Below are 27,022 nucleotides of genomic sequence, written 5' to 3'. Positions count from 1 at the left end.
TGTTGATTGGAAGGAAACAGCAACCTGGGATTCAAGCCTCAGGAAGGTTATTAAGACATAGTTTGGTGTTGGGGTGCCTGGGTGGCTCAGTTGGTTGTGTCTGCCTTCAGCTCAGGTCATGATCCAGAGTCCTGGGACGGAGCCCCAGTGCTTAGCACGGAGTCTGCTTGTTCCTCTCCCTCTGCCTCTGTGTTCTCTCTCTCTCTCTCTCTCAAATAAATAAATAAAATCATTTTTTAAAAAGAGATGTAGTTCGTTGTTTCCCAAAGACTGTCTTGAATTTACAAATCTGAGTCACCAATGGTTTACTGCATGCACTTTATTGAAAATTAGTGGCTATTTTAGAGAATAAGATGCCCCTGGTGGCAGGCTGAGGTGGGGCTGGCTGGCTGGGCAGGAGGGTCTTAGGAGATGGTCACTTGCTGTAGCTCTTGGAGCCTGGCTCTCCTATCAGCCCGGAGTCAGCTGGCTCGTCGTCCTCTTCACTCTCTGCTGACAGCTCTTGTTTGGCTTCATCTGAAAGAGGAGGGGCGAGGCTCATCCATGTGGGTCAGGACTCCTTCCTCATCTCTTCCCCTCTGGCCCTAAGAGACCCCAGCCTATGAAGGACCTTCCCTGTGAATGCTCAACAGAGGGGCATTTCCAGAGGTCAGGCACCAGGTTCATCACCAGGCTCTCAGGGCATCATAAGGGTACAATAGGACTTGGGCTCAACAGAGAGCCACTTGGCCTTGGAGGCTAAATGCAGTGTTGAGGGTCTCAAACAAGTTGGGCAAGGTCACATTCCTGCTGAATGTTGTACTCTTGTCATTCTGAAAACCTTCAGCCCTGCCATTCACCTCCCCGGAAGCCTTCTCAGACCCTCCTTCCTCTGGGCTCCCACTGGCTTGGGCACAGACTTTCACTGGGCAGGGACAGCTGAGGGTCATTTGCTGGGTTACATAACCCACTTTCCCCCTCTACCGGAAGCTTCGGATGGGTCTACAGCCACATTGTGTTGTGCAGAACCTACTGTAAGCGTTGAAGACCTCAGTAGGTTGCATTATTGCATTATTCTGTATTCCCAGTGCCCTCAGTATGACTCAATGCCTCTCCTTAACACTTACTCTGTAGGAAGTGTTCGTAAAAGGTGATACTAGCCCAATTCTCTCCTGGCTAGACATCCCACTCCTGGGGCCCTGGGGTCCTCCTTTCCCCATGCCTCTCTCTCTCTCTCATTTTCCCCTCCGGGCCCCCCATCAGAGCAGGAGGTCCCCAGACTGGGAGCTCTTCATGAAGAAAGGCCGTGCTGACGACTTTCCATGACTCAGTGGCTCCAGGATGTTCAGCCCAGGCCTAACTGCCCATCTGTCCACCTACTGCCTAGACCCCCCCCCCGCCCCCCCCGCCCCCCCCGCCGCTCTGCTTCCCCACCTGCCGCCGCCTTCAGAGACTGGATGTACTTGGCCCAGAAGGAGCAGTCAGCGCTTTTCAGGCCCTGGCGATTGGGGAGCAGGACACTGAACTCCTTGTAGCTCTCCCCACCAGTGCGCGGGACGAAGTCAGGCCAGGGGGCTGCGAGCTCAGAGGCTTTCCTTGAGAACTCATGCGGGTAGTTGGGATTTCTGGGAAAACAAGAAGGAAACATCCATGAAAGAAACATGTCTTTCCTTTTATCACTTGGGATCACTTTCCACTTGGGCTTGGTGTCTAAGGTCCCAGTCACACATCTTTAGGCAGCCAAGCAGGGTTTGGACCTGCCCGATCTCATTTCCTGGGCTGTGTTCTAACCTGTCCCATTACACACCATTACAGGTGGAAAGGCCCGTTTCTGGAAGAGGAAAGACAGGAGGTCATGACTCAGAAGCATTCCTCAGGAGCACACGTTGCCCTTCTGACTCTTTGAATGCTTATGAGGCCACCGTGTCCCCTTCTATCCTGGTAGCCTTTTATCAGCCAGTACCTGGAGTGCCTTCATTTGTCCAAGGCCTGGGCAGGAAGGTGAGGCCCCGAGCCAGGCACACTGGCCTGACCCCATAAGCCATCTTCCCTATGAAGTGGATGCCATAACCTGTCACGCCCAGGTGCCCCTCCACATCTGCCACCAGGCCCATCTCCCAATGCTCACCCCCACCCTGACCTCCTGACATTCACCAAGCAAGGTACATTTCTCATCCCTTCTACCCAAGGGTGCCTTTGCTTATACCCTCTCCTCCTAGGCACCTTCTGCTTGGCACCTTGGATCTGAATATCCTGTTGTCCTTCAGAGCCCCTGCTTCGATGTCACTTCCCCAGTGAAACATTTTCTAAATATGAATGAAAAGAAATGTCTTTCCATGAAATTCCTACAACAAACTATATAAAGTTTTACTTTGCCCTGCTTTTATTTTTTTATTTTTTATTTTTTAAAGATTTTATTTATTTATTCATGAGAGACACGGAGAGAAGCAGAGACACAGGCAGAGGGAGAAGCAGGCTCCCTGCAGGGAGCCTGATAAGGGACTTGATCCCAGGACCCCTGGGATCATGATCTGGGCCAAAGGCAGATGCTCAACTGCTAAGCCACCCAGGTGTCCCTTTGCGCTGCTTTTAATTATGGTTGGATTTTATAATTCTGACTGTCAGTAAGTTACAGATGAAACATGATGACTTTTTCTTGAATGTTTTAACTGAATTCTACCATCTAAGACCATGGTCTCAACTTGGGATGATTGTGCTTCCTGGGGGGCATCTGGCACCATCTGAGATATTTTGTTCTTACACCTGGAGTGAGGTGCTACTGGCATCTAGTGGGTGGAGACCAGAGAAGCTGCTGAACAGCCAGGGATACACAGGACGCCCTCACCACAAAGACTTTCCTGCCCTCATGTCTGTGGCACTGAGGTTCAGGAAACCTGATCCAGAGCCAGCGAATGGGGCTGAATGAAGGGGTGTGTGGCCGGAGCCTGCGTTTGCCGAGCTGAATCTACACAGAGGTCACTTGGGCCAGAAGAGGGGGCTCAGGAGAGGGAGACCGGTAGCAGGTGACCACAGCTTCTGAGAGGGGGATAGGGTGAGTCCATCAACACAACATGTGGCCTCTGCGTTCAGAGGGAGGGAGGCAGGCGTGAGGGTGGCAGCGGGCACACATGTCCACTCACCCAGATCGGACAAAGTTGGAAAAGAACTGCATGATTTTCAACGACAGGCTCTTCTCCTCCAGAGTAAACTGCCCCTCGTAGACAGGATAGAAGGGAAGCCCGAAGGCATACTGAACATCTGCCAGCAATTCCAGGCTGAGGAAACACGTGGGAACAAGAAGAAGCAAATGTTAAAGGAATAATAAACTTCTAGAAAAGCCAAACGAGCCCCAAACCCAATATTTCTTCCCCAAATGAGGACTTTTCTTTCTTTACGTTTAGGATGCTGGTTTAGGGCTTTGTTTGCTTAGTTGAGATTGGGTTTGGCCTTTAATCCAACGGCCCCCTTGGAGCAGATCCAGGACACATCTGTTGGTTGAGGTGTCCCCAGTGTGAAGCACTTACCTCCCTGGAAACAATGCCCACAAGCAACTTTCCAGGAGAATGCCCTTTTGATTGCAACCATGATTCTTGCATTGTCGATGGAACATTGTCGAAATAGCCTGTGTTATGAGCCCTGCTCTGTGTTAGCCCTTGTTCCTACGACTTTACACTCTCGCACCTGCTCAAGGGTAGCATTCATCCACATAGTCTGGTGCCGGGCTCATCATTGCTGGTCCATAAACACATGCTGTGATTGAACTGAATAGCTGGTAAGCAGCAGGCAGGGGGGTTGGAAATGAGGACTTAGAGGCCAGACAAGTGGTTTGAGTGAACTGGGCTGAAGCTGGTACCAGGGGGACCAGCCCAGGAGTCCCGGGGGCCATGGGGAGGAATGCTGGGAGTGTCACAGTGAAAAAGCTGGAAAGGACTTCACAACTGTGTAGTAAGGAATTTGACTTTTCCCAAACAGAAGCCTGGCCTTTGCACCCTGCGGCTAATACCTTTGTTTAGGGCAGAGGCTCAGCTCATTGGATTTTCCATAAATGTGGTCACACTCTGGAGCCTTAGAGTGGAGGCTGATCAGGCCAAAAGGCCATGTGACTTAGGGTCACATGGTATCAGTGGGTCTGGAGACTGAGATTAGCCGTGGGCGATCAACCAACTAATCAGTCATGCCTATGTAGCAGGGCGCGAATAAAACCTCTGACCACCAGGTGTGGGTGAGCCTCCCTGGCTGGTGCTACTCCGCGTCCGCTGTCACACTCCAGTGCCGACATAGTAACCCCTCCTGAGTCCACAGGGAATGGACTGGGGGGCTCTGCGTTGAGAGCCCTCTTGGGGTCTCTGCTGTGCCACTCTTCCTTTGTCTGGTCTTAATCCACATCCTTTTCTTGTATAACTTTAACCGTGAGTATAGCAGTTTTCACTGAGGTCTGTGAGTCTTTCTAGACTGGTGGTCAAGCCTGAGGATGGTTTGGGGAAACCCCTGAATTTGCACTTGCTGTCAGAAGTGAGCGGGGTCTAGTGTAGAGACTGTACTCTCCAACCTTGTGGTTGGCCCCAACTTATGGCAAGAGCCAACTCTAATTGGACAGACGAGGGCAACAAAGTCCAGAGAGGTTTCCTGACTTACCCAGAGGCATGCAGGGGGGTGGGATCAGGAGCACGGCTAAGGGTGTGACTTAATGGGAGGTGCCCAGCCCAGAGGCACCATCCGGGTCTTAGTGGAGAGGTCCATTTACAAGCTGGTGACCTCTGGCAAGTTATGTGGCCTCCCTGATTCCCTGCTTTGCCACCTGTGCAGCAGGTACGTAATTAAATACTGGCTTCTGGTCGTCATGAAGACAAGAATAAGACGGTGAATGTATGTAGCAAGTGCTCATAAGGTAAGGGGAGTGCCCTTTCTCGTCCATCCTTCTACTTCCCATGTAATCAACTGTCACCAGGCTAACAACAGTGTCTTGGGTCAGGGGTGCTCCAGGGGTTGTCATCTGTGCTGGGATAGCGGGCAGAGACACCAAGGCGCTGGGAAAGGGCACAGGCTAGCTGGACTTCTGAGGGTCACAGGGGCCAAAATCCCTCCTGAGACCATAAGCATGATCACCAGGCACACATATGACTGTCAACAGGGCATAGAGGGAGAGGCCTGGGCCTAAGTCATGAGGCTGAGTCAGCTCAGTCACTCACTGCTGGCGGAACCCTAGATGAGTCACTTGACTGAGGTCTTAGTTCGTTCATCATGAAACACCGGGCTGAAGCAGCCACGGCATGTGCAAGCTGGTTACAAGTGCTTTTCCTAAGTGCCAGGTGGTATTAGGATCATGGTTATTGTGCGTCGACATGGCTCCATGCTGGGAGGTATCGTAGAAGGAATGGGAGATGGTGGGAGATAAACAGGACTAAAGGCACCGGGTTAGGAGGGAAATTTCAATCACAGATGGTGGCATCTCTTTGCAACCAGTGTCAGGCACCCTGCATCCATTTAGGGAAGGTTTATACTTTATTTCTGAAAGCAGAGCAAGAAGTGGCAGTGGCATTGAAATTTGTACCTCCTGGCACCCGAAGAACTAAGTCCTATGTCCGGTTTGCCAGAAGTATCTGTGGTCAGGCCCAGAGAAGAGCCTAAAGCATCCAGAGCTGAGTCGCCCAGACCCCACATCCTGTTCTCTGCTTAGCTGTGGACAGAGGCGAGGATCACTTAAAAGGACTAGTGACCCGGCTTCTCAGTGATGTTGTAAGACTCAGAGGGAAAAGGAACACAGAACACAAAACGACAGGAAGATGGAAGTCACAGGGGCAATAAAAATCAGCCCTTACGGACCCGCTCTTGTGGCTGACAAGCCCCCTTCACCACAGTTATCTCTGGGGCCTGAGAGTGGATATTCTTGGAGGGATCTGTAGAGAATTTACGCTGGAGGAGGGGGGCTCAGAGAGGCCATTTTCTCGCCAAGGCCCCACACCAGGAAGCGGTGACGCCAGACCCACACCAGGTGTGTGATCCCAAGGCCGGCGGAGCCCCCGGCCTCACCCCACCCCTCGGGGGCTGCAGGGGATCCAGGGCAGCCTGGTCTCCTTCCTCTGCCCACCCCCCAACCCCAGGCCTTGCTCCTTGCTCAGCCGTGTGGAGTTCGAATGCAGCCCTCAGCTCAGAGTTTTCAGGGAAATTGACCACATGAGTTTTCCACTGCTGCCCTCAGAAATGACCACAAAATGGCTCATATCAACCCAAATGTACTATCTCACAGTTTCCAGAGTTCAAAGGTCTCCCTGGACTAAAATCCAGGCGTGAGCAGATGCTGTGCCTTCTGGAGGGAGAATGCGCCTCCGCTCATGGGTTATGATAGAACTCGGTTCCTTGACGTGGAGGATCCAGGTTCCCGTTTCCTCCCCGGAAACGTGTGAGCTGAAGGCCGCTGCCCACTCCCGGAGGCTACTGTTGGTGGCTCCCCTCCTCTGCCCTCAAAGCCAGCATGCCGGGGCTCTGACACGCTTCTCTCCCTCCCTCTGACACTTTGAAGGAGTCATGTCCTTAGGTTGGGCCCCCCTGGATAATCCTGAATAATCCCCCATCTCGCATCTGAGCCACATGTGCCAAGTCCCTTTGCCACATAAGGTAACCTGTCCCTTCATTGCAGGTTTGGGGAGTTAGGACACGGACTTTTTGAGGGGCCACCGTTCTGTCTACCACAGTGGTCTTGTCTGCCATTTCTCCCAAAGAAAGAAATGGTGTGGTGAACAGAGTCCAAACCCTAGCTTGATCTCAGTATCTGTTAAGTCTTGGACAAGATGCATAGTCTTCTTGGGCCTTGGTGTTCTCATGTGTACAAGAGTGACACACTCATGGTTCCAAACAGCGAGCGAGGTGTAGCCATAAAACATGTCAAATCTCTCACTCAGTTTCCAGTTCATACAAGCATTCCTTTTTCCTCGTCACCCATGAGAAACACCCGAAAACTTATGAACGGGGAGGCTGTAATCCGAGAGTTCCATTGTAGGGTTCCAGAGGGCCAAGAGTTATATGGGAACTTGTATGTGAAATGGTGTGACACTGTGTATCGACACTTTCTTGGGAGAGCCTTCAGAGCTTTTCTCACATTCTCAAGAAGATCTGTGCCAACCGTGTGCCCATTAATATCATCATTCTGGGGAGCCTGGTAGGCCCAGTTGGTGAAGTGTCTGATGCTTGACTTCGGTTCAGGTCATGATCTCAGGGTCAGGAGCTCGAGCCCCACGATGGGCTCCACAGTGGGCAGGGAGTCTGCTTGAGATTCTCTTTTTCTCTCCCTCTCCCTCTGTTCCTATTTGTCATAAATAAATAAATAAATAAATAAATAAATAAATAAATAAATAAAACAATTGCCTTTTGCCAATTTCCGTAGTGTAAGTTCTCCTGCCACAGAGAATTTCAAACTACCAAGGTGACATCACGGAGCATGGGGTTTGGGGAAAGATAGCTCTTGTGAATGGTTGTGGGTCACCGCCAGCTGTCACAGAGACCCCAGCAGGTCACAGAGCACTGCTTTTGGGAGAAGGCCTGTCCTTCCAGCCCATCCCATCTGTTTAATCTGAGAGCCTGTTGTGTACGAGGACCTCTGCTTTGTTTTTTTCCCTAGCAGGGCTGATCTTTATCAGGATGCTGGAGTTATTTTGAGCAGTTTAAGGCAGACATTTGGAGGAAGGGCAGACAGTGTGAGCCGGTGGAAGACAGCATGTGGGATCAGAGGACCCTGGGCCCCAGCTGAGAGAGTTCCAGGGCATTTGGATTCGGTGTCAGCAGAGCGAGACAACAAAGAACACTCCAGGGATGGACAAGGTAAAGGGAGTAATTTGGTAGCTGACTGGCCAAGGTGCTGGCAGGTTGGGGCTGATAGTTCACACGTGTCGATTTGGCTTCTTTGTTCTGTGCTGGGGGTGATCACGTACATCCAGACCTGCGGTGGTCATGTGGGCATGTGGTCAAGCTGGTGTTACTTAGCTTTTAGTTGTCACTTGCTGTCTTTGGTAAGAACACTCCAGTCAACCTTTCCCTCATCTGACAGCTACTCACTTGTCCCAGGCTGTGGCCGGGTCTGGATCTCCTCATCGTCACAGGTGGACATGGGGATGATGAGAGCTCCCTGCCTGAGCCAGCTCCAACCCCATTCTTGGTTTTCCTGTCTGTAAACAGGGTCTGATCACCTCTGTTCAGCCTTCCACATAGCATCCCTGGATGGTCCTCAACTGTTATGAATGGAAATCCCTCTAAAAATGACAAATTGTCATCCCAGGAAGAGCTATTGTTGCTGATGCTGGTGATGCTATGTTGAGCCGGGAAGAGTTGACCAGCCACGTGTCTCGGGGACGACTTTGTGTGTGTGTGTGTGTGTGTGTGTGCGTGTGTGTGTGTTTGAAAACAGCTCAGTGAGGATAGGGCCAACACACTGGACAGTCAGAGCAAAACCCCACCAAGCCATGTGTGCCCAGGGCCTGCTACGTGTGGTGCTCTGAACAGGTGCTGGGGAGAAGAGAGGTGTAAGCCAGCCATCTGGCACGACTCTCGGTCTAACAGGCAATGCAGAGAAGCTGATATTTTTTTCATTTTTTAAAGATGTAGGATAGATAGATATCAAAGGGTGAGATTATTTACAACACCTACAAGAAGAGAGAGAGAAGCGATGCCACCTGTCTCAGGGAAAGGCATGGAGAGAAGTTCAGGGAAAGCCAGAGAGAGGTAATCCTCAGGGTTGACCTGCACCTTGAAAAACAAGTAGAGTAGAAGTTTAGGGAGTGGGTGAGGCGGGGAAGGGCTTTTCGAGGGGAGTCATGGGGTAGCTTCTATGAGCAAAGACAGGGAAGTGTGGCAGGGCAGGGACCCGCTGCAGTAGGTAACAGATTCCCAAAGCTCTGGGTCTTGTCTATTGTCCTGAGAAGTGCATCACACTGAAAAGTAAAATTGGGATTTTTCCTGGTCCAGGAAATCCCCAAGTTTGGGGTCGACTACACTGCAGGTCCCTCAGGTCCTTCAGCTCGGGTTCTGTGGAAGGTGTGAGTACCGAGGCCGGAGGAATCGAAGGCCACATCTTCAAGGAGATGGGGGGGGTGCATCGGCGGCTTCTAAGCAAGTGAGCTGCAAGCTGTGCTTCTTCCAGAATCATCCCTGGAGTGGCGTGGGGAGAAAGGCTTGAATTGAGATATCATGGGCTTACTGCATTTGTCCAGGGCAGGTGGCAGGTTAGTTCTGTTTACATCATGCTCCCCAGCCTTCCTGTTTGGCCATCCTCATCATCTGAGATCCCTCTGGTGTGCGCTGCAGGGAGGCCAGGCTGCATTCTGGTCAGCCACTAGCCACATTTCAGAGACAAGCTCCTGACTTGAGCTCTGCTTCTGGAGGAGTCCATGACCATTTGGGGCTGATTAGGGAGCATGAGGAGCTAGGCGCTGTCCCCAGAGGGAATGACCCTGGCTGGGCTCCCTTCAAGGTGAGGAGAGCCAGGGGGTAGGTTGTTCCTGTAGGACCACTGACCACAGGTGGAAGAGGCTTGTGCTGTAGAGAGGCTCCCTGCTCCAGCCCATCTGATCCACTGATATGAGAGCCTGTTTTTCCAGACATCTATCCCCGTTGTCCTATCTGCAGGAGGAAGTTTGTTGACCTCATCCCCATAAAATATACTCCCTTTCTTATCTCTAGCCGGTATCTCTAAATAACTTCCTCCAACGGAAACTCCGAAACTCAGGAGGGAGCAAGAAGGAATGGAAATCCATTTGCTTCCCAGGCTTTTTATTTTTATTTTTATTTTTTATTTTTTATTTTAAGGAGTTGAGACAGTGTTAACTAACTTAAAATTAGAAGCCTGGGACTGTGCTTCTCTTGGGGCCAATCTAATATGCAAAAGTTTAGTTCTGCCTATAAATTATCAGGAGGCAATTGCATACTTTACAAATGGCTTTTGTTTTGCAAAAAGGTTCAGCATGCATTCTTTAAAAAAAAAAAAAAAGGAGCTCTCTGATTTACTTTAAGTAATACAACCCTACCCTCAGCCCCAAATGAAATACTTGAATATTTTCAGCCTCCAAAGCCCAGCAAAGCTGAGTGATAACGCCGGTTTGTGGTAGAGGCAAAGCTTTCGGTGGACCTGGTATGTGAACCTGGACGTTTTGTTTGTTTTAAATTATTTTAAAAATAAACTCTACAGCCAATGTGGGGCTCAAACTCCTGACCCCAAGATCAAAAGTCCCATGCTTTACTGACTGAGCCAGTCAAGCGCCCCAGAACCTGGACATTTTATTTCCCACATAAAGCATAAAGACCACTGCTCAGAAAAGGCTGAATTTTCCAGGCCCGGCGCATTCCTTCTCACCAGGAAGTTCTGTGTTTACCAAGAGCCAACTGTGTTTGTCTCAAACCTGTTTATGCCAGTTGTATTTGTCTTTGTAATTATAGAACTTAATTAATTAAATATCACGTGGGTACCCCATTTTCAAGAAACCAAAGCTGGAAATCATAGGCCATGCATTACGTTCATGGTTTTGCAAGAATTTCAAAGGCAGCACTTTCTGACTCGTGCTTCCCACCCTGCCCTGACAGATTACTAGATGAATCCACTATTTTGTGCACCGAGAGACAGTAGTACATTTAAGGTATATCCCTACCTTCTCCGTTTCTCATCAGTTTTCGTCTTAACTGACTTTTCTGATTAACCAACTGATCATCACACTGAACAACAGGATTCCTATTCTATGTTCTATTAAAAAACACACCTGGTTTTCATTGAGCTGTGTTTTCAGTGAGAAAGAAAAGACCAATGTGCACTTCATAGGGCAGTTTTTTTAACTTACTCTGCTTACTGTGTGTGCATTGTCTGTTTTCTGCACCTCATCCCGAGGTGTTCAACAGTCCCACCCCCTAATTATAATGTTCACCCCAAGGGGAGAGCCTCTCTCCATCCATCTCTAGGATCTGGGGCATAGAAGGTCACAGGCAAACATTTGTTGAATCCATGTTGAAAAGGACACATGGCACCAGCACTTCGATATCACCAGGTTGGAGGGGTCAGTTCTAGAAAATGATTTACCTCCATCTTTACTGGTAAATCATCCTGTTAATCACACCAGATGTAGCCAGGCCAATGGACTCAATTCAAGAATCCAGCCACTTAAAATTTTCTTTGGTTTGCTAATTCCAGCAAACTCAACAAGACAGTCAACTAAAAAGATAATATTTTGAATCTGGAATGTTAAAGGCCTCTGGAATGCACACACATGTCTAGCATGCAAATGTAGTGGCGTACAAAATGTCCTGAGTCTAGAATTTATGACTTTGTTTTCTAGGGTTGGGACAATTTATAAAGGAAGAACATGACTGCCTCTTAAGTCATTTTGATTTTTTTTTTTCTTCTTAGGGTCTTATTTTTCCAGAGGCAAAAGTAACCTTAATATTGAACATTTAGAATAGGCCAGGTTTTTGACATACATTGACTTGAATCTTCATACTAGGAGGTAGATGTATCTATACCCATTTTGTAGGTGGGGAAACTGAGAAAATCTTGCTCAAATGCAGGTAGTTAATGAACGAAAGAGATGGAATCAAAACCCCAGTTGATCTAACATCAAAGGATGAGTTTTTCCATTATGCTGAACTGCTTCTCCCCAAGTTAAAGAATTGTCCAGCATCCTACATGGATGTGTAATCCTAAGAGCCCTACCCCATTCCCATTCAAAGAGAAGTCAAGACCCATCTCTCTGAACTGCCTTCTGCACTGTTAAAATGTGGGAATGATATCTCAGGACCCTGGGACTAAGGACTTTGAAACAAGGCCTTGACTGCAGCACACAATTCAAGCACGACAGCCCACACACAGCCCCACAGTGAATTTCCATGGAAACTCTGAACTGGCATCAGGGATCTTATGATGAAGGGCCCCCATATGGCCTCTGAAGTGGCCACAGCTCCTCTCTCAGTGGCTGGTACCCAGAAACCACCTCCTCTGTGGTTGTTTTCTCTGGGACCTGTTCATCTGCAATGTGGATTCTTTCAGCATAACCCATTAAACAGTGTTGGAAGTCACCTAACACGAGCACCAAGTTTATGCCGGGCAGTTAGCTGGGCAGTTTGCACACACTGCCTTACTTAATCCTGACACACTCCTACAGTTGTGTTATTACTAGCTCCATCACATAAATGAGGAAGTGGAAGCTTCAAGAGGTTGTCACCAGCCCAGAGGTATGCAGTAAGTGGTGCACCTAGGTAGAGCCATCTAAGGACGGGCAACGTCGGAGAGTCATTCAGTGTCCCCTTGCACACTTGCTGGGACCCAGCTCCCAGAATAGGCTTGTAGGGAGGGTCCCCCAGACCCGGGCTGGCCACAGGGTCTGGAGGTCCTTTGGCCAAGGGCTGCAGAGAATGGAGTGAGGGCTCCTCCCGAGAAGACACTTGGACCACTGTGTCCTTCGGAAGGGGCTGGTTCAAGAGAAGGAAGTCAACTGAGAATCTACAAGTTGGCAAAGCAGGAGACTGGCAGGGAGAGAAGCATCCTAGCTGAGTTCAGGAAGTGGCGCCTGGAGACAGAGCCAGCCTGGAGATCCCCCTTGGCCTCTGACTTGGGAGGGGACAGTTCACAGCCTTGCGGGTGTGAACAGGGGAAAGAGGCCTGTCAGCCTTCCAGGTCAGCTGGGTAACAGCAGCACCAGTCATGCTCCATTCCCCTGGTGCACCACGGTCTGCCTGGACGGGCTCCCACAGGGCCAGGGGCAGCGTGTGCAGGTGGATGAGTCCGGCACTGATGAGGGACAAGTCTGGGAAAGGGGCTGCCTCTTTCCTCAGGTGCTGTTAGTAATAACCTCCACTTTGGTGGAATCCACCAGTGGTTTTCCACAGGGAAATTTTGCCTCCCTGGGAGACATTGGCCATGTCTGGGGACATTTTTGGCTGTTCCAACTATGGAGGTGCTTCTGGTATTGAGTGATGGAGGTTGGAGATGCTGCCAAACATCACACACAATGCACAGGATAGCCTGTCCTAACAAATAATTAGCCGCCTAAAATGCCAATAGTGCCAGGTCGAGAATCCCCAGATTATAGTCAGCGTTGAAAATCCCTCTTCCTGATACAGAGGGAGCTACAGGTAGTAACCACGGAGGAAACTGGCCCCAAATTTCCCCAGGGAACAGAGCTCAGCAAAAGAAAGCAGGTAAGTTTTATCCTCATGTCAATAGCCTTGGAAACCAAAGCTGCCCAGTATTCCTTGCACACATACACACAACCATACACAGACACACACAGGAACACACACACAGGCACACACACACACACACACACACATACATACCCTAAATGCAGGCACTGTTCCTCTGAACCCTTCTAGCCATGTTATGGGACAAGAGCTATTACTTTCCCCTTGTATAAGAGAGTATGCATTGAGGCCCAGAGAGGTTAAGCAGCTTACCCAAGGTCACACAGCTAGTAAGTGGACTTAGCCATGGTAGACACTCAAAGGGTATAACTGAAGAAAAAACAAACAAACTGGAGAGAGGGCAAGTGACAAGGTTTGGGTCTAGACGGCCACTGACTGGCCCTTTATCTCAAACTTTTTTTTGTCTCTTTATCTATAAAACGAAGGAGTCAGGTGAAACCATCTTCCATATTCTGTGATTCTTTGAATCTAACCCTTAAAATGGAACCTTCTTGCACACTACAGGTTTTAGTGTCTTTGTATCTCTCCCATCCACTCCACCTACCCTTTCCTCGCAGAGGCTGGCCCTCAATCTCAAGGATGAAAATCTCATCTAGAGTCCAGGTGCAGTGACAGGACCATGCTATCTATGCTGGGATCAATTAACAAGAGTCTTAAGAAAGTGGTAATTTATTGCGTTTTTGTGCACTTGCTATGCCAGGAAAGCTAATATATGCTCACAGAAATGGAGCTACAAGACAGATGGCTGAAAATGTACGGCAGGCACATATATTTTAAGTCCGTAGGTTTGAGCCAGAAATAAATGAGAGGTGTGACAGCTCCAGGGAAGAGTGAGAGAGACGTCTTTTCAGGCAAAAAGGATACACTTGCCAACGATTAAATGGGCTAGTTTCCATGATTCATTCATTGGTTTCAGCGTCTACTATGTGGATGGCATCTTCCCATGACCGTGGTGGGGGAGATGCCATAGACACAGAGGGCCGTCAAGAAGGCGCTCTGAAGGGCCCGGATAATAGGATGACCTCAGTGCTTGCAGTTTGCCAGACCTCATTCTGTGTGCAAATTCATTATCACAGTGACCCTCCAAAGCAGGTGCCATTATCATGCTGGGCGAAGAAACGGGGTCACCAAGGAGGCTAAGTGACTTGCGTTGGGTTTCTAACTGAGTCAGTTGGCCCAGAGAGTCTGCTGTCTCCAGGATACCTCCTGCCTCCAAACACATAGCAACAGCTCTGCCTGAGAAATGTCTGAGTGCCTCTGAGCATCACTGTCCTCCCAAATGGTAGATTGTGACAGCTGCAAGTCACTTACCGGTGACTGAACTTACTGCGGCTTCATTAACTCGATGCTTTACTTGGAGCTCAGGCTCTAAGGTATAGAGGATGTTGCTCTCCACCTGCCACGGCCCTGGAGCCAGGGTGCCACTGAGCCCAGTGACGAATTAGTGTTCCTGATCTCGCCTACCTCCCTTGTTCCCATTTTGTAGATGGCAAAACTGATCCCCAAGGAGCCTCCAAAGCAGAGTGGAAAGGATTCATTCCCCACCTGCCATATGAAGTGGTTGGATTGGCTTCAGCATGACTTTCTGAGCACCTGCTACTCTGTGCTAGGAGGGTCCTTGGGTCCTCAGGCACAGCGACTGTGAGGACCCAAGAGGAACTTTGGGAGGGTCTGGCTCATGAGTGTGGCTTCTTTTCATGAGGCGGTGGGGGCGGTGGGGACCCTGGATCAGCACAATGGAGCCGTGTCTGTGGAGCCCCAGAGGGGTGCAGCAGAGAAACCCAAACAAGCCATGAGAGACTGGACACATGATTTGGAGAATGTTCCAGGAGCTCGTTTCCGAGGACGACTCTATTCCCAGGTCTGACAACAGACCACTCTGGGCCCTTGCCGTGCACAGGAGCCTCACCAGCAGGACTCTTACTTTAGAGAGAGGGGCGATGCTATGGGTTGAATGGTATCCCTTAAAAAAGATATGCTGGAGCTCTAACCTTGGGACCTCAGAACATGGCCTTCTTTAAAAATAAGTTAAAATGAGGGCTTAGGGTGGGCCTCAATCCAATATGACTGGTGTTGGGATGAAAGGGGGAGATGTGGACACAGAGGGAAGAGGGCCATCCACAAGCCAAGGAGTGCCACAGGCTACCAGAAGCTAGGAGAACGGCCTGGAACAGATCCTTCCCTAGAGCCTGCACAGGGAGCATGATCCTGCTGACACCTTGATTTCAGACTTCTGGCCTCCAGAACTTTGAGACAATTCATTCCTGTTGCTCTAAACCACCAGGCATGGGGTAGGTCGCTACGGCAGCCCAGGAGACTAATACGGGTGGGGTGAAAGCATTATTGATCCTGGCTGGAATCACACGGATCCTTCTGTCTTGTTTTGCTTTGATCATTCTTGTCCTCAGGGAGCAGATCGATGCCTTTCCGGGTTTGCCACTGTATACTGTGGAGGCCACCAGCATGTGAACAGTTTTTAAGGCTTTTGAGGGACTTACTGCAAGAGCATCAGACCTGTTGTAATCTGTGCCTTAAAAGGGAGGAAGGGGGAGAACCAGAATCCTGTGCTGGGTGCGAATCCTGGGAGCCCTGGCATTCGGGAGACAAGGCTGAGGCTTATTCTACAAACAACTCCCCATGCCGAGCCTCTGGGCCGTGGGTGGCCACTGGGTAACTAGGGCTCCTTTCATCTCCACCCAAACCATCACTCTCTTCATTGTCCCTTCTCTCCAAATACCTTCTTACCAGAACCTTCACTTATTTTCCTTCTGACAACGTGGGGACAGTTGCTTGAATCTGGGAAGTGAATGGGGTTGGAATTATAAATAGTTCTAAGCAGAGAGACAGAAAGATTGTATGGTTTAGTGGAAAGAGTTTGGGGGCTCAGAGAAGGTGTGAGTGGGTCATTGCTCTACAACTACCTGTTGCTCGTCCTTGGGGAAATCACATGGAACCCCTCGAGCCCCAGACTCTTCAACTGTCCCATAGCAATGACCATTTCAAGCCTGCCAACCTTACTAGGGTTCTAGATTTTTTGTTCTTGCAAGTGTTATATGAACTGATTAATCCATCAGGGGGAACCAGGTAAATAATGGGTGCTGAGGGGCACTAGAATGCCTTAAGGACTGTCTTAGTTTGCTATAGCTGCTATAACAAACTACCACAAACTCGGGGGCTTCAAACAACAGATATTTACTATCTCACACTTCTGGGGGCCAGAAGCCCCAGATCGGTTTCCTGAAGCCTAAACCAAGGTGTCGACAGGGCCGTGCTCCCTCTGGAGACTCTATGGGAGAGGCCATTTCTTGCTCCTGCAGCTCTTGTAGATTCTTCTGCAGAATCTGATGGAGTTTGGTGGATTCTTGGCTGGTGTTTCTTGGCTTACGGGTGCATCACTCCAATGTCTCCCTCCATGGTCTTGTGGCCTTCCCCTACTTTTAAGTATCTTCCCCAGCCTCTCTCTTGTAGAAACACTTGTGATTGCATTTAGGACCCACCAGGAGAATCTTCCCAGGTCAAGTCTTTAATGTAATCACATCCGCAAAGCCCCCTTATTGGTAACATTTATAGATCCCCAGGGTTGGGATGTGGCATCTTAGGCATATTCAGCCCATTATAGGGATGTTGCTCAATTATAATGAGAGGTTATATATGTTTGCAAGAGTTCCCTTAATGCCATTGCAGAGTAACACAGGCTAAAGCCCTGTAACAGCCAGATAATTTATGTGCCAGATATTATTAATGCCAACCCTGCCAAGGGAAACTATTATCCTTGTTTAGGAGATGAGGAGACTGAGGATCAGAAAGGCAAAGGAGCCTGCCCAACTCTGCACAGCCTGCAGGCGGTGGGGCTCTAAAGTTGGCATTCTCACACCCATCTCCCTGTTGCCCGAAAAACAGACCACACATGTAGGGGATTGATAGTCTTGCTCAACACAACAGGCCTGGCTTCCAGTCTCAGAAAGAAGGGAAACAGCTCTGGCATCTTTTGGAGACCTGACCCCTGACCTTCTGTAATCTAAGCATGCTTAACCATCAGGACACCACATAATCTTCCACCCTTGGCCGGGCATTAGGTCTTGCCAAAGAAGCTCCAATCCGAAGTAACTCATCTGATGGGATTTATGGGAGTCACACCAGATTATGTGGGAAGTCGCTGGCCCGGCTGGGAAGGGGCCTGGCTCAGGACTGGAAGGTCATGGCAAAGTAGAGCACATGATCCCACAGTCCTCTCTAACGCCCTGATATCCATCTGCCCCACTACCCTCCTGGCCCTGCTCTCCCCCTGGCAGACATAGACATGTCCCCCATCACCCAGCCTCTCTGTTTCCATTGTTCTTTATTTTTTACTCTTGTCCTTGGCTTCTGGAACAAGCAGAGCTACCTTCTGAGCCCACTGGTTGCCCCTTTGCCTATCATGGGCTCTCTTTCACTTGCTTATTATTTCTATTTCCATTGTGATTATGTTTTTTGCACCTGAGACTTTTATCGTAAAGTACATAGAGCGTATTTTGGAAGTAGGGATGGTGTATAGATTAGAGGTCAACAAAACTTTCCTTTTGTTGCAAAAAAAAAAAAAACTTTTATACTTTGAAAAAGCCATTTTCCTAAGTGAAGCGAAGTGCTCAGGTTTTGGAGGGGTAAATATGTAGGATTAATAAAGAAGCCTCCTCCCCGAGCCAGGTTAATCCATTAACAGCTAATGTTAGAATTCCAAAGCGCCCCCTCTATCTGCTATTTTGCCCGCCCTCCCAACAATACTGTGAGAGGGGGTGGATATCACTATTCACCCATTTCTCAGACACTACATGCCAAGTCCAATGTCACTGAGCCAGCACTTGGACCTCAGTCCCGCCCTCTGTCCTCTGCCTCCCTGAGGGTCACAGAATTCACATGGAGCCCTGCCTGACGCTCTTCGCCTGCCAACACCCGCTGTGGCCGCACAGCCACCTTACCTGCGGTGGTCATAGCTTTCGGGAGCATGGTACATGAAGACATTTCCTCGGGCTCTCCTTGCCCAGTGGCTGGCCATGTCGATTACGGGACAGGTGATAAAGTAATCTCTGGTTAAATGAGGACAGAGGAGGGAGTTTTGTTATGCATAATTCTAGAGACAACTGTCCCGGGTATATGCTTCTTCCAGGCGAGGGTCCCCCGGACCACCAGGCCCCTCCGCACGGGCCTGCAGAGAACACAAACTCCTTGCACTGCCTAGTGTCCCTCTCACTGCCTAGTGTCCCGCTGCTGGCACACGGTCCAGTCTGGTTTATGGCCAGCCCAGATCACACAAGAGACCCGTGGAGGCAAGCATCTTCCCAGAACATCAATTTCAAAGGCTCGGGAGCAAAACACTTTCTAGTAAAATAATTGCAATGTACCATGGCGCAGGACATAAAATGATTGTACATTGTGAAGGAAGGCAGAGGAAATACCCTCCAGGATATTTCATGCATATGATGCCTTTAGACCGATGGCTCTCAACTGAGGACACCCCCACCTGCAGCGGACATTTGACAATGGTTATCACAGCTGGAGAGGAAAAGGTTCTTACTGGCATCTAAGGGGGTAGGGACCGGGAGTGCTGCTGAACATCTGACAATGCCCAGGACGGACCCCACTGCAAGGAATTATCTACCTGGAATGTCAATAGTGAGGAGGATGAGATCCCTGTTCTAGATTCCCAAAGCTCCACGTTTGTTCCCCGTCTAGGGGTGACGGGAACAAGTTTCAGAAGCACCAGCTTGCAACCGTGGGTCGTGCGTGGGCTGCTGCTCAAGCTGTGTGCTGAAGGAGGCGCCAGGCCTTGTCAGAACCACAGACCTCAGGCGGCCGGAGCCCATCAGGTTCTGGATCTCAGCAAGTGGTCCCCACATCTCCTTGACCATCCTTCCCCTCATCTGAGAAATGAGGCCCAGGGGACTCACCCCAGAGGGATTTTGTAACAACTGCACTTGCTAACAGCCGTGGAGGTCCCTCAGTGAGGAGGGGCTGTGCACCCCTCTTTTCTGGCTGTTGAGATGAGCTCCTTTGTTGAGTCTGGAGGGCAGCAAGAGTGTTTCTGGGAAGGTCTCTAAGGTGGGGTGGGGCCAGCCACTGGGGTCTGGAAGGGCACATGAGGCAGCCAGGCTTCCTCTCATGAAGAGGAAGGATGGTGAGCAGGACCAGGGTGGGATCAGACCTACGGGGAAAAGTCACACCCTGGCAGCCAGGTGGAGGCAGGGAGGCCACTGTCTGAACCTGGCTGGGAGGCAATGAGGGCCTGAGCTAAGTGAGGGGGACTGGAGTCTGCCTCCTCGGTGAAGCCTTCCTTGGTTACTTGCCCTCCCTCACATTTCAGCCCTTGCACCCGGGCACAGGTGTCTTCAAAGCCAAAGTTGGGGCACGAATGTAGGTTTCTGAACCTCAAACCTACATTCAAACATCAAACCCTGAGCTCTCTCAACAGCTCAGATCTGAGCCAGTCCTCGCTGGGGTATGCGGCTCTCAGGGTCCAGAACTTGGACATCTGTGAGCTCTTAGAGTCCAGTCTGGGGCTGGGCCTCTAGGAATAGCTGTTGTCTGTATGATTACAAACAGCTCTCTGTTCAAGGGAAAATTAAAACCTTTCTGGTCCCCAAGATCCCAGGGGACAGGACTAAGTTTTATTCTGAGTTAGTGACTCTGTGATTGGAAACCACAGATTCTCGGGTGGGGAGACCAAGCCAGGCAGGGGGGGTCTCAACGCCCCTCAGGCCATCATCCCTTCCCGGCACAGGCCAGTGTGCATCTGTGACCTGACCCTCACTGTGGCCAGCACCCGTGTGGCCCCGGGAACCTGCACCCTCTCCTGCTTACCGGGTGGCATTCTCCAGGGCCCGGGAGAAGGAGGCGTAGTCGTCAGTGGAGTGCTCCAGGGAGTAGTACCACGTGGCAGCCGCCCGGACACCTGCGTCCGCGTCCTCACCACCTAGTGAGTTCTGCAGCGCCTGGTAAAAGGCTGTTTTGCTACTGGTCCGGCCTTGACTTTCCTCAAATTGCTAAAAAAAAGAAAAAAAGAAAAAAAAAAAGAAATGCTCAGATTCTAAAAGGCTGGATTCAGTTATCCCTGAAACCCTTGGTCTAGAAGTTTCTCTCTGGGAAGTGATGGGATGTGGTGTGAAGCACAGGGGTGCTGGAGTCAGCCAGGCTTCCCCGGGTTTGAATCTCAGCTCCACTTGTCCTAGCTGTGTGACCTCCAGCAGGTGGCTGTGCCTAGGAAACCGACACAACAGAGCACCCTCCATGTCGGGACACTGTGAGGACCAAAAGAGTGAACATGGGTCAAGTACCCAAAGCGGTGCCTTGTACTCAGTAGGTGCTCAATAAATTTGAGCCACTAGGGCCAGTTGGTACAGGTCACATTGTGCTTGGTCCCTTTACTCCCTTGCCAGCTTGTCGTCTGGTTTTGTTAGGAGAGCTAACTCCAGTTCCATCCACCGACTGGGGCCGTCAACATTCAAATGTTTCCTGCACACATTTCCACTGACGAGCATCCTCGTCGTCCCCAGCCAGCTGCGTGTGGGCCTGGGAAACAGCAGGGCACCTGCTGCCATAGCTCCCTGCTCTCATGACCTCATGTTCTGATGGGCGGAGGTGGGAAAGGAGCAAATAACTGTACAGTTTACCAGGGTCCAGGTGCTACCAAGAGAAACAGAGGCGGTTGACAGGGATAGGGTGGGGGCTAGTTTCTACAGAGTGGTCAGGGAAGGTTCTCGGCTCTCTGGTGATACATGTCCACGTGGAGCTAGCTAGCTTGCTTGCTTTCCCTCTCTCTCTCTCTGTCCCTCCCTTCCCTCCTTCCTTCCCTGTCCCCACATTCCTGCTCTCTGCATCTGGGCATTCTGGGACCACCTGCTTCCCCCAGGACTGTTTCCCCATTTCTGAAGACAAGAGGCAGCGGCAGGTCAGAGATGCAGCATCTCAGGTGTAAGGTCCAGACCCCTGGGCCCTTGCTTGGTCCTGTGATGCATGTTTATATATTTCCAGGCTCTTATGTCAACAACGCAATAGGCTTATCAAGACACCCTGGCATGTTTAAACCGTTTTCCGAAACATTTCCAAGCATACAGGACCTGCGATTAGAATTCCAGGTGTGGCCACAAACAGGAAGCACCCCTTCCCATCTGAGCCATTCTTTCAGCTGATCCCAGTGGGGCTAACCTCACCCTGGCTCACCCCGGAGAGGCCGGACCGGTTGGGGGAAGAACTGATCAGAGCCTTGTCCATCGTCCATTGGCTCAGGAGAGGTGAGGGAAGGAGAGGGGAGAGGCAGGCAAGGCCAGCATCGTTTTAATTCTATCTATAACATGTGTTTCTTGGGAAAAGAACTGAAGCACATATGGCAAGATATTAATATCTGTTAAAAACGAATAGGGAATACAACAGTGTTCGTTGTATCAATGACTTTCAAGTATTTTGGACCATGATCTATAGTAAGAAAGACATTTTTTTAGATCAGAACACATGCCCACACACACAGGGGCCTGAAAAAATGTTCGTGAAGGACATTCATGCTCGTGGCTCTTCTTGTATGTGCCAGGGCTGACAGTTTCCATTCTACCCTGTTCTAGTCAAAACTTGCCTGTTCAAAATGCTTGCCTGCCATCTCTTGACCTGACTTCACAACCTACTGTAGTCCAGGGGAGAAACCGTTGCATTATATTATTCTCTGTCCTTTTCTGAGTGTTTGGGATATTTTATAACAGAAATACAAGTAATCATGCACCTACCTCCAATTATTGCCAAACACTTCACACACCTGTTTCACCGAAGTATCAGAATCACCACTCGAATTGGGAAATTGCATAGAATAAGTGTCAAATTCCAAGACAGCAAACATCGAAAGGGCTTAGCACAGTTCTGGGCACATGGGCAATGGATGCCGAGTACTCTTAACCCCTGTTCCCGGGAGGGCAGGGGGCCCTGCACACCCTCAAGTTGCTATGCTCCATCCCACATGGTGTTCTTGTTTGCCTGTCGACTGCTCTAGAACGACCATGCAATAGGGGCGCACAGGGTTCAGTGTGGTGCCAGGCACCCAGTCACAGGTGGTGCTCATAAACATGTCGGAGAGAGGATTAGTCAAGACACTGGCCTTCATGGAGATGATACAGGCCTGAGGCCACAAGGAGACTCTAGAGTCAAACCTCTTGGGTTCTGATCCCAGCATTGAAGAGACCTGGGCCTGGATGCTAGCTTTGCCTCCTCATTAGTTGTGTGACCTTGGGCAAGTGACTGAGTCTCCCTTGTGCCTTCATTTCCTCCTCTGTAAAACGGGCACAGTAATCTTACCCTCTTCATAAAAGCATCATGAAGGTAAATGAAATGATATCTACACATTATTCAGCCTACGTGTTACCATTGCCAGACACTTGTAGACTCGATCTTGTGCCGAGCCCAGAAGCGTGAAGGAAGCCCTGTCCTGGAGCCCTCATCAATGTGGGTCCCATTGGTCATAGGGCCAAACCCTGGGCACCCCTCTTCCCTACCACGGCGGCAAAATGACTGGCCCCACCTAATGGGTAGAGCCCTTATGTGAGCACTTTGGAAACTCCACCACAAGGCACCCAGCCCTGGCCCTGCTAGAAGAAGCGCCTCTAACATAGAATAGTCTAAGCAGTTCCCACAGCCAGGGAGCCAGAGGGAAGGGCCCCAGTTTGTGCTCCCATGAGACTGTGATTGCTTTCACATTTTCAGGGGCTCTGAGCCGGCTGAGACCGGCCGGGGCGAGGCCCTGCTGGCGGGTCAACGTTCTAGACACGGCTGGCGTGTGGTCCCCGGCCCCAGGGAGCACGTGGGAATGTGAAGGGGGCCCGTTTCCAGCAAGAGCCACATCTCTTCATTCTTGGCCAGGACCGAGGCACAGATGCTGTTGCTGGTTTAATTAGAGTCAGCAGGAGGGACGCGGGCCGCCACGTGACTCCAAGGCCCGACTTCCACAAGCTGTAATTACAGGCGCGATCCGCCGAGGAAGCGGGTTTGCTACAGGCTGGGCTTCCTTAAGGGCCAAGAACCGGCACGTCCTCTGCATGTGTGTTGAGAGCACCGCCCTTAATATGCCCTGCAGAAAAGTTAGAGCCTGCAGGACACCCCCCAGACCGGGGAGGGCTTCACCGTGGCCTGGACCTAGGACCACCGCGGCCTAGCGCATGGAGCACGGGGTCTGTATTTGAGAGACGCAGGTCTGAGCCTGGCCCTGGTGTGTGACCTCAGGAGACTCAACTGCCATCAGTAAACTTGCTCAGTGAATATTCCTCTCTGTGGCTGCGGTTGACATGAGAATCCAATGAATGAATGATCGCCAAGTGGCTGACACACAGGTGACCATAACATATTCCTTCCCGCTCTCCTCTAGCCAGTCAATTATTGGAAATAAATGCCCTTATGTTCCCTGCAGCGTTGACGGTCATGATGAAAAACGCTTTACCTTCAATTCCCTCTTCATGCAACAAATTTTGATCGAGTGTCTACCCCTGCCAGGAGCAAGACTAGGCATTTGGGATGCATCAGGGAATGATACGAGTTCAATTCTCTGCCCTCTAGGGCTTCCAGTTGAGCTGAGAGCCTGACGGACACAGGATGGGTTTTGACATAAAGACAGTTTGGGGCAGCCCGGGGGGCTCAGCGGTTTAGCACTGCCTTCAGCCCAGCGCCTGATCCTGGAGACCAGGGATCAAGTCCCACATCGGGCTCCCTGCATGGAGCCTACTTCTCCCTCTGTCTGTCTATGTTTTTCTGTCTCTGTCTCTCCCTCTGTGTGTCTCTCATGAGTAAATAAATAAAATCTAAAAAAAACAACAACAACAACACAGTTTGGTGGTGGTAAGGATATGACATGGGCAAGACCAGCAGGGCAGGAACGAGGACTGGGGGTGCTGGTTGGTGAGGGTTGGAATTGTAAATGGGGTCATCGGGGTGGGCCTCATGGAGGCAAGCTGAGTCAAGACTCAGGGACATGAGTGTTAGGGTTTGGGAAGCCAGGCGAGGAGGAGCGGAGGCCAGTGTGGCCAGTGCTGTGGGTGAGGATGGAGGAGCCAGAGATGAAGCAGAGGGGATGAAGGGTGGAGAGGCTGGTGTGGCCTCGTCCTGCTTTTGCTTCAGGAACGGTCAGGAGAAGGGTCCTCCACTGTGGCTTGCTGGTGCCACTTGCCAAAGTGGGGGTCCAGGTCGCGGAGAGGCAGAGCAGCCATCTGCCAGGTATCTTTGAGTTGGCGACCCTGCTCTGGGGCCCCAGTAAAGAGCCCACTAGTCACTGTTTCCTACTGGCTCCTTCTCCTGCCACTCCAACTCCATGATGCGGCTTCAAACCCCAAGGTGATCCTTAGAGCTCTCCCCAAACCCACAGGGCGGTCCTCTTATTCTTAGGGAAATGCCTATCTGGAGCCCTTCCCAAATCTTCTCCCTCTTCTTGGACCGAGGGACCCTCCTCTTCCCCCTGAGGCCAAGGCCTCACTGCCCAGGCCTCTGGGGACCCTCCCCTCCATGTCTTCACTGGAGTCCCTGGGCAAATCCTCTCTTGCAGGACCGTCAATGTACCATTCTCTAGAACTCCTCCGCCAGCCAGAGCTAAATGCCAATGGGCACCCCCCCCCCATGGATAGTTGCTGTCGGCCTCACCTTGGCATTGCTGACTCTAGGGTGCACACTGAGCAAACGTGTCCCCACAGACGGTCACCCCTCCAGGGTCACTGATAGCATCTCTTGACCGACCCCAGCCAATGCCAGCGCTGTCCACCATGCCCATCCTGGCACTCTTCCGCCCTCGGCTCAACGATCCTCCATTTCCTTTTCCCTAACCTGCTCTGCTTCAGGCTCATTTCTGGACCCTTTCTGCTATCTTGCCCACTTTCAAATGCTGAGGTCCCTCAGCTGCCATCTCTGCCCCCTTCCCTTCCTCTTCTATCCAGGCATGCTGACAGGTGGGACCATTTCTTCCCTCTGCTTTGACAATGACTGGTTGGTTAATGATGCCCCAAATCTCTGTCCAGCCTGCACCTCGGACCCGCTTATCCAAACATCTCCTAGAAACCTCTCAGGTCCCTCAAACTCAACATGGGCACAATTGAACTTCATCGTCTACATGGGTTCTTCCTCACTTCCAGAACCTTCCCCTGCTATTTTCCTATCGTCAATCACTAAGACCAGTAGCCAGTCACCTGATTGAAAAAGAGATGGGGGATCCCTGGGTGGCGCAGCAGTTTGGCGCCTGCCTTTGGCCCAGGGCACGATCCTGGAGACCCGGGATCGAATCCCACATCAGGCTCCCAGTGCATGGAGCCTGCTTCTCCCTCTGTCTGTGTCTCTGCCTCTCTCTCTCTCTCTCTGTGACTATCATAAATAAATAAAAAAATAAAATAAAATAAAAAAATAAAAAAGAAAAAAAAAAAGAAAAAGAGATGATTGCAGACCCCTCCTTCTCCCCCATCTTCCCCCACATGCTGTGGTACCCCAGTCCTGAGGCTTCTCCTCCTGGTATGTCCTAACCATGGTCCTATCCACTCCTCCTTCCCTATCCTTGCTCACGCCCTCATCAGTTTCTACCCCATCCTGGGACAGAAACACCAACACTATCCCTGGCAGGTGGGGATTTGGGGAGAAGTGTACACAGAAGGTCTTAAGTAATTTTTGTACACTGGTTACTCTTGAAGTTGTGCAGCATGGTTATGACATCATAAGTTTGAGAAGAGACCCAGTGGAGAATCCCCAAAGGAAAGCTAGCCAGCCTTTCAGGGTTCTCCAGATGCCGGCAAGCCTGTGTGGTTAGATGCATGAATTAATGAATGTCCCCAGAATTCTCTAGAGGTCTGAGATAGGCAGAGACAAACACTCATTTGTTCATTTAATAGACATGAATGAAAGGCCTCCTTGGTCAGCCACTAGGGATCCAATGTGAGCAGGACACAGTTCTTGCCTTGGAACAGAGCTGCTCAACCCAGAGAGGCAACTCATCAGTGAGAAGACTGCCCCACGAAAACCGGTTGAGGATTTGCCTCTGGTGGAGCGATGGTGCAGAGGGTGTGGGAGGCACAGTGGCTACTTCCTCACTCCCCAGGCTCCCCGCCCGAACAGCCTTCCCTCCCCCTCGCTGCACTGAGATGGCCCTCATCATCACCCATGCCCTGGCAGGCCCAGTGGCCCCACCTCTGCCCTCTGCTTACGCCACTCTCAATGACATCCCACACTTGACCTCTGCTTGCCTTCAGAAATACGCTTTTCCTGGCTTTTGTGACATCAAATCTTCCTGGTTTTCTTCTAGATCTGTATCTATTGCTCTGACCTTTCTCCTGAACTCCCATCATGCTCCGGCAATCCAAGGTTTACACCAAATCTGGTTATTTCTCACCATTACCATGCCTGCAATCCTTTTTTAAATTATCAACTTGCTCCCTGGATCTCCCAACGCAGGGCAGTCTGGTCTCTACATTCTTTGTTATCTCTCCATAGTCAACTCTATGTTGCCAGAATGCTCTTAAAAAAAAATGAATCAGTACAATCACTCTCTAGTGTAAAACATTCCAGTGACTGCCCACTGCAAGTAGAACAGAATCACTCTCCTAACGCTTATGATATCTCATCTAACATATCCCACTTCCTCTGCTATACCTTCCTCTGTTATCCACAGCATTTCTTAGTCTTCCAGCCTCCTATGTCTCCACAAATAAGCCTTGACACTGGGCCTTTGCACTAGCTTTTTACTCAGATCTCCCCTGAGCCGGCCCCACCTCATCATTCAAGTCTCCGTCCTCCCTGCCAAGATACCTTGGATTCACATTTCCATTTTATTCATCACTTTTCAAGATTTGAAAGTCCTTTTTTTTTTTTTAAGATTTATCTATTTATTTTGGGAGGGGGTAGG

At 50.4% G+C, this 27,022-nt stretch overlaps 2 protein-coding genes across 4 annotated transcripts in view; one reads left to right on the top strand and one right to left on the bottom strand.

The window, feature by feature from the left end:
• Positions 1 to 301: 301 nt before the first annotated feature.
• Positions 302 to 27,022, bottom strand: part of TG (thyroglobulin) — a 249,203-nt gene continuing 222,482 nt past the window's right edge. For all 3 annotated transcript variants that reach the window (XM_025450469.3, XM_049092761.1, XM_049092762.1), the window contains 5 exons: positions 19,984 to 20,165; positions 18,105 to 18,212; positions 3,120 to 3,254; positions 1,414 to 1,604; positions 302 to 516 (listed from right to left, as the gene is read on the bottom strand). In XM_025450469.3, coding sequence (XP_025306254.3) covers positions 416 to 516; positions 1,414 to 1,604; positions 3,120 to 3,254; positions 18,105 to 18,212; positions 19,984 to 20,165 — 717 coding nt within the window. In that variant the 3' untranslated portion in view covers positions 302 to 415. The remainder of the gene's footprint in view (positions 517 to 1,413; positions 1,605 to 3,119; positions 3,255 to 18,104; positions 18,213 to 19,983; positions 20,166 to 27,022) is intronic.
• SLA (Src like adaptor) overlaps positions 7,663 to 27,022 on the top strand; it is an 87,737-nt gene continuing 68,377 nt past the window's right edge. Inside the window, exon 1 of the mRNA XM_025450467.3 lies at positions 7,663 to 7,794. The gene's annotated coding sequence lies outside the window, so the exon portion shown is untranslated. The remainder of the gene's footprint in view (positions 7,795 to 27,022) is intronic.

Source organism: Canis lupus, chromosome 13 (genome assembly GCF_003254725.2).
Source record: "Canis lupus dingo isolate Sandy chromosome 13, ASM325472v2, whole genome shotgun sequence".
Taxonomy (NCBI): Eukaryota; Metazoa; Chordata; class Mammalia; order Carnivora; family Canidae; genus Canis; species Canis lupus.
This window is presented reverse-complemented; position numbering and strand designations above follow the sequence as displayed.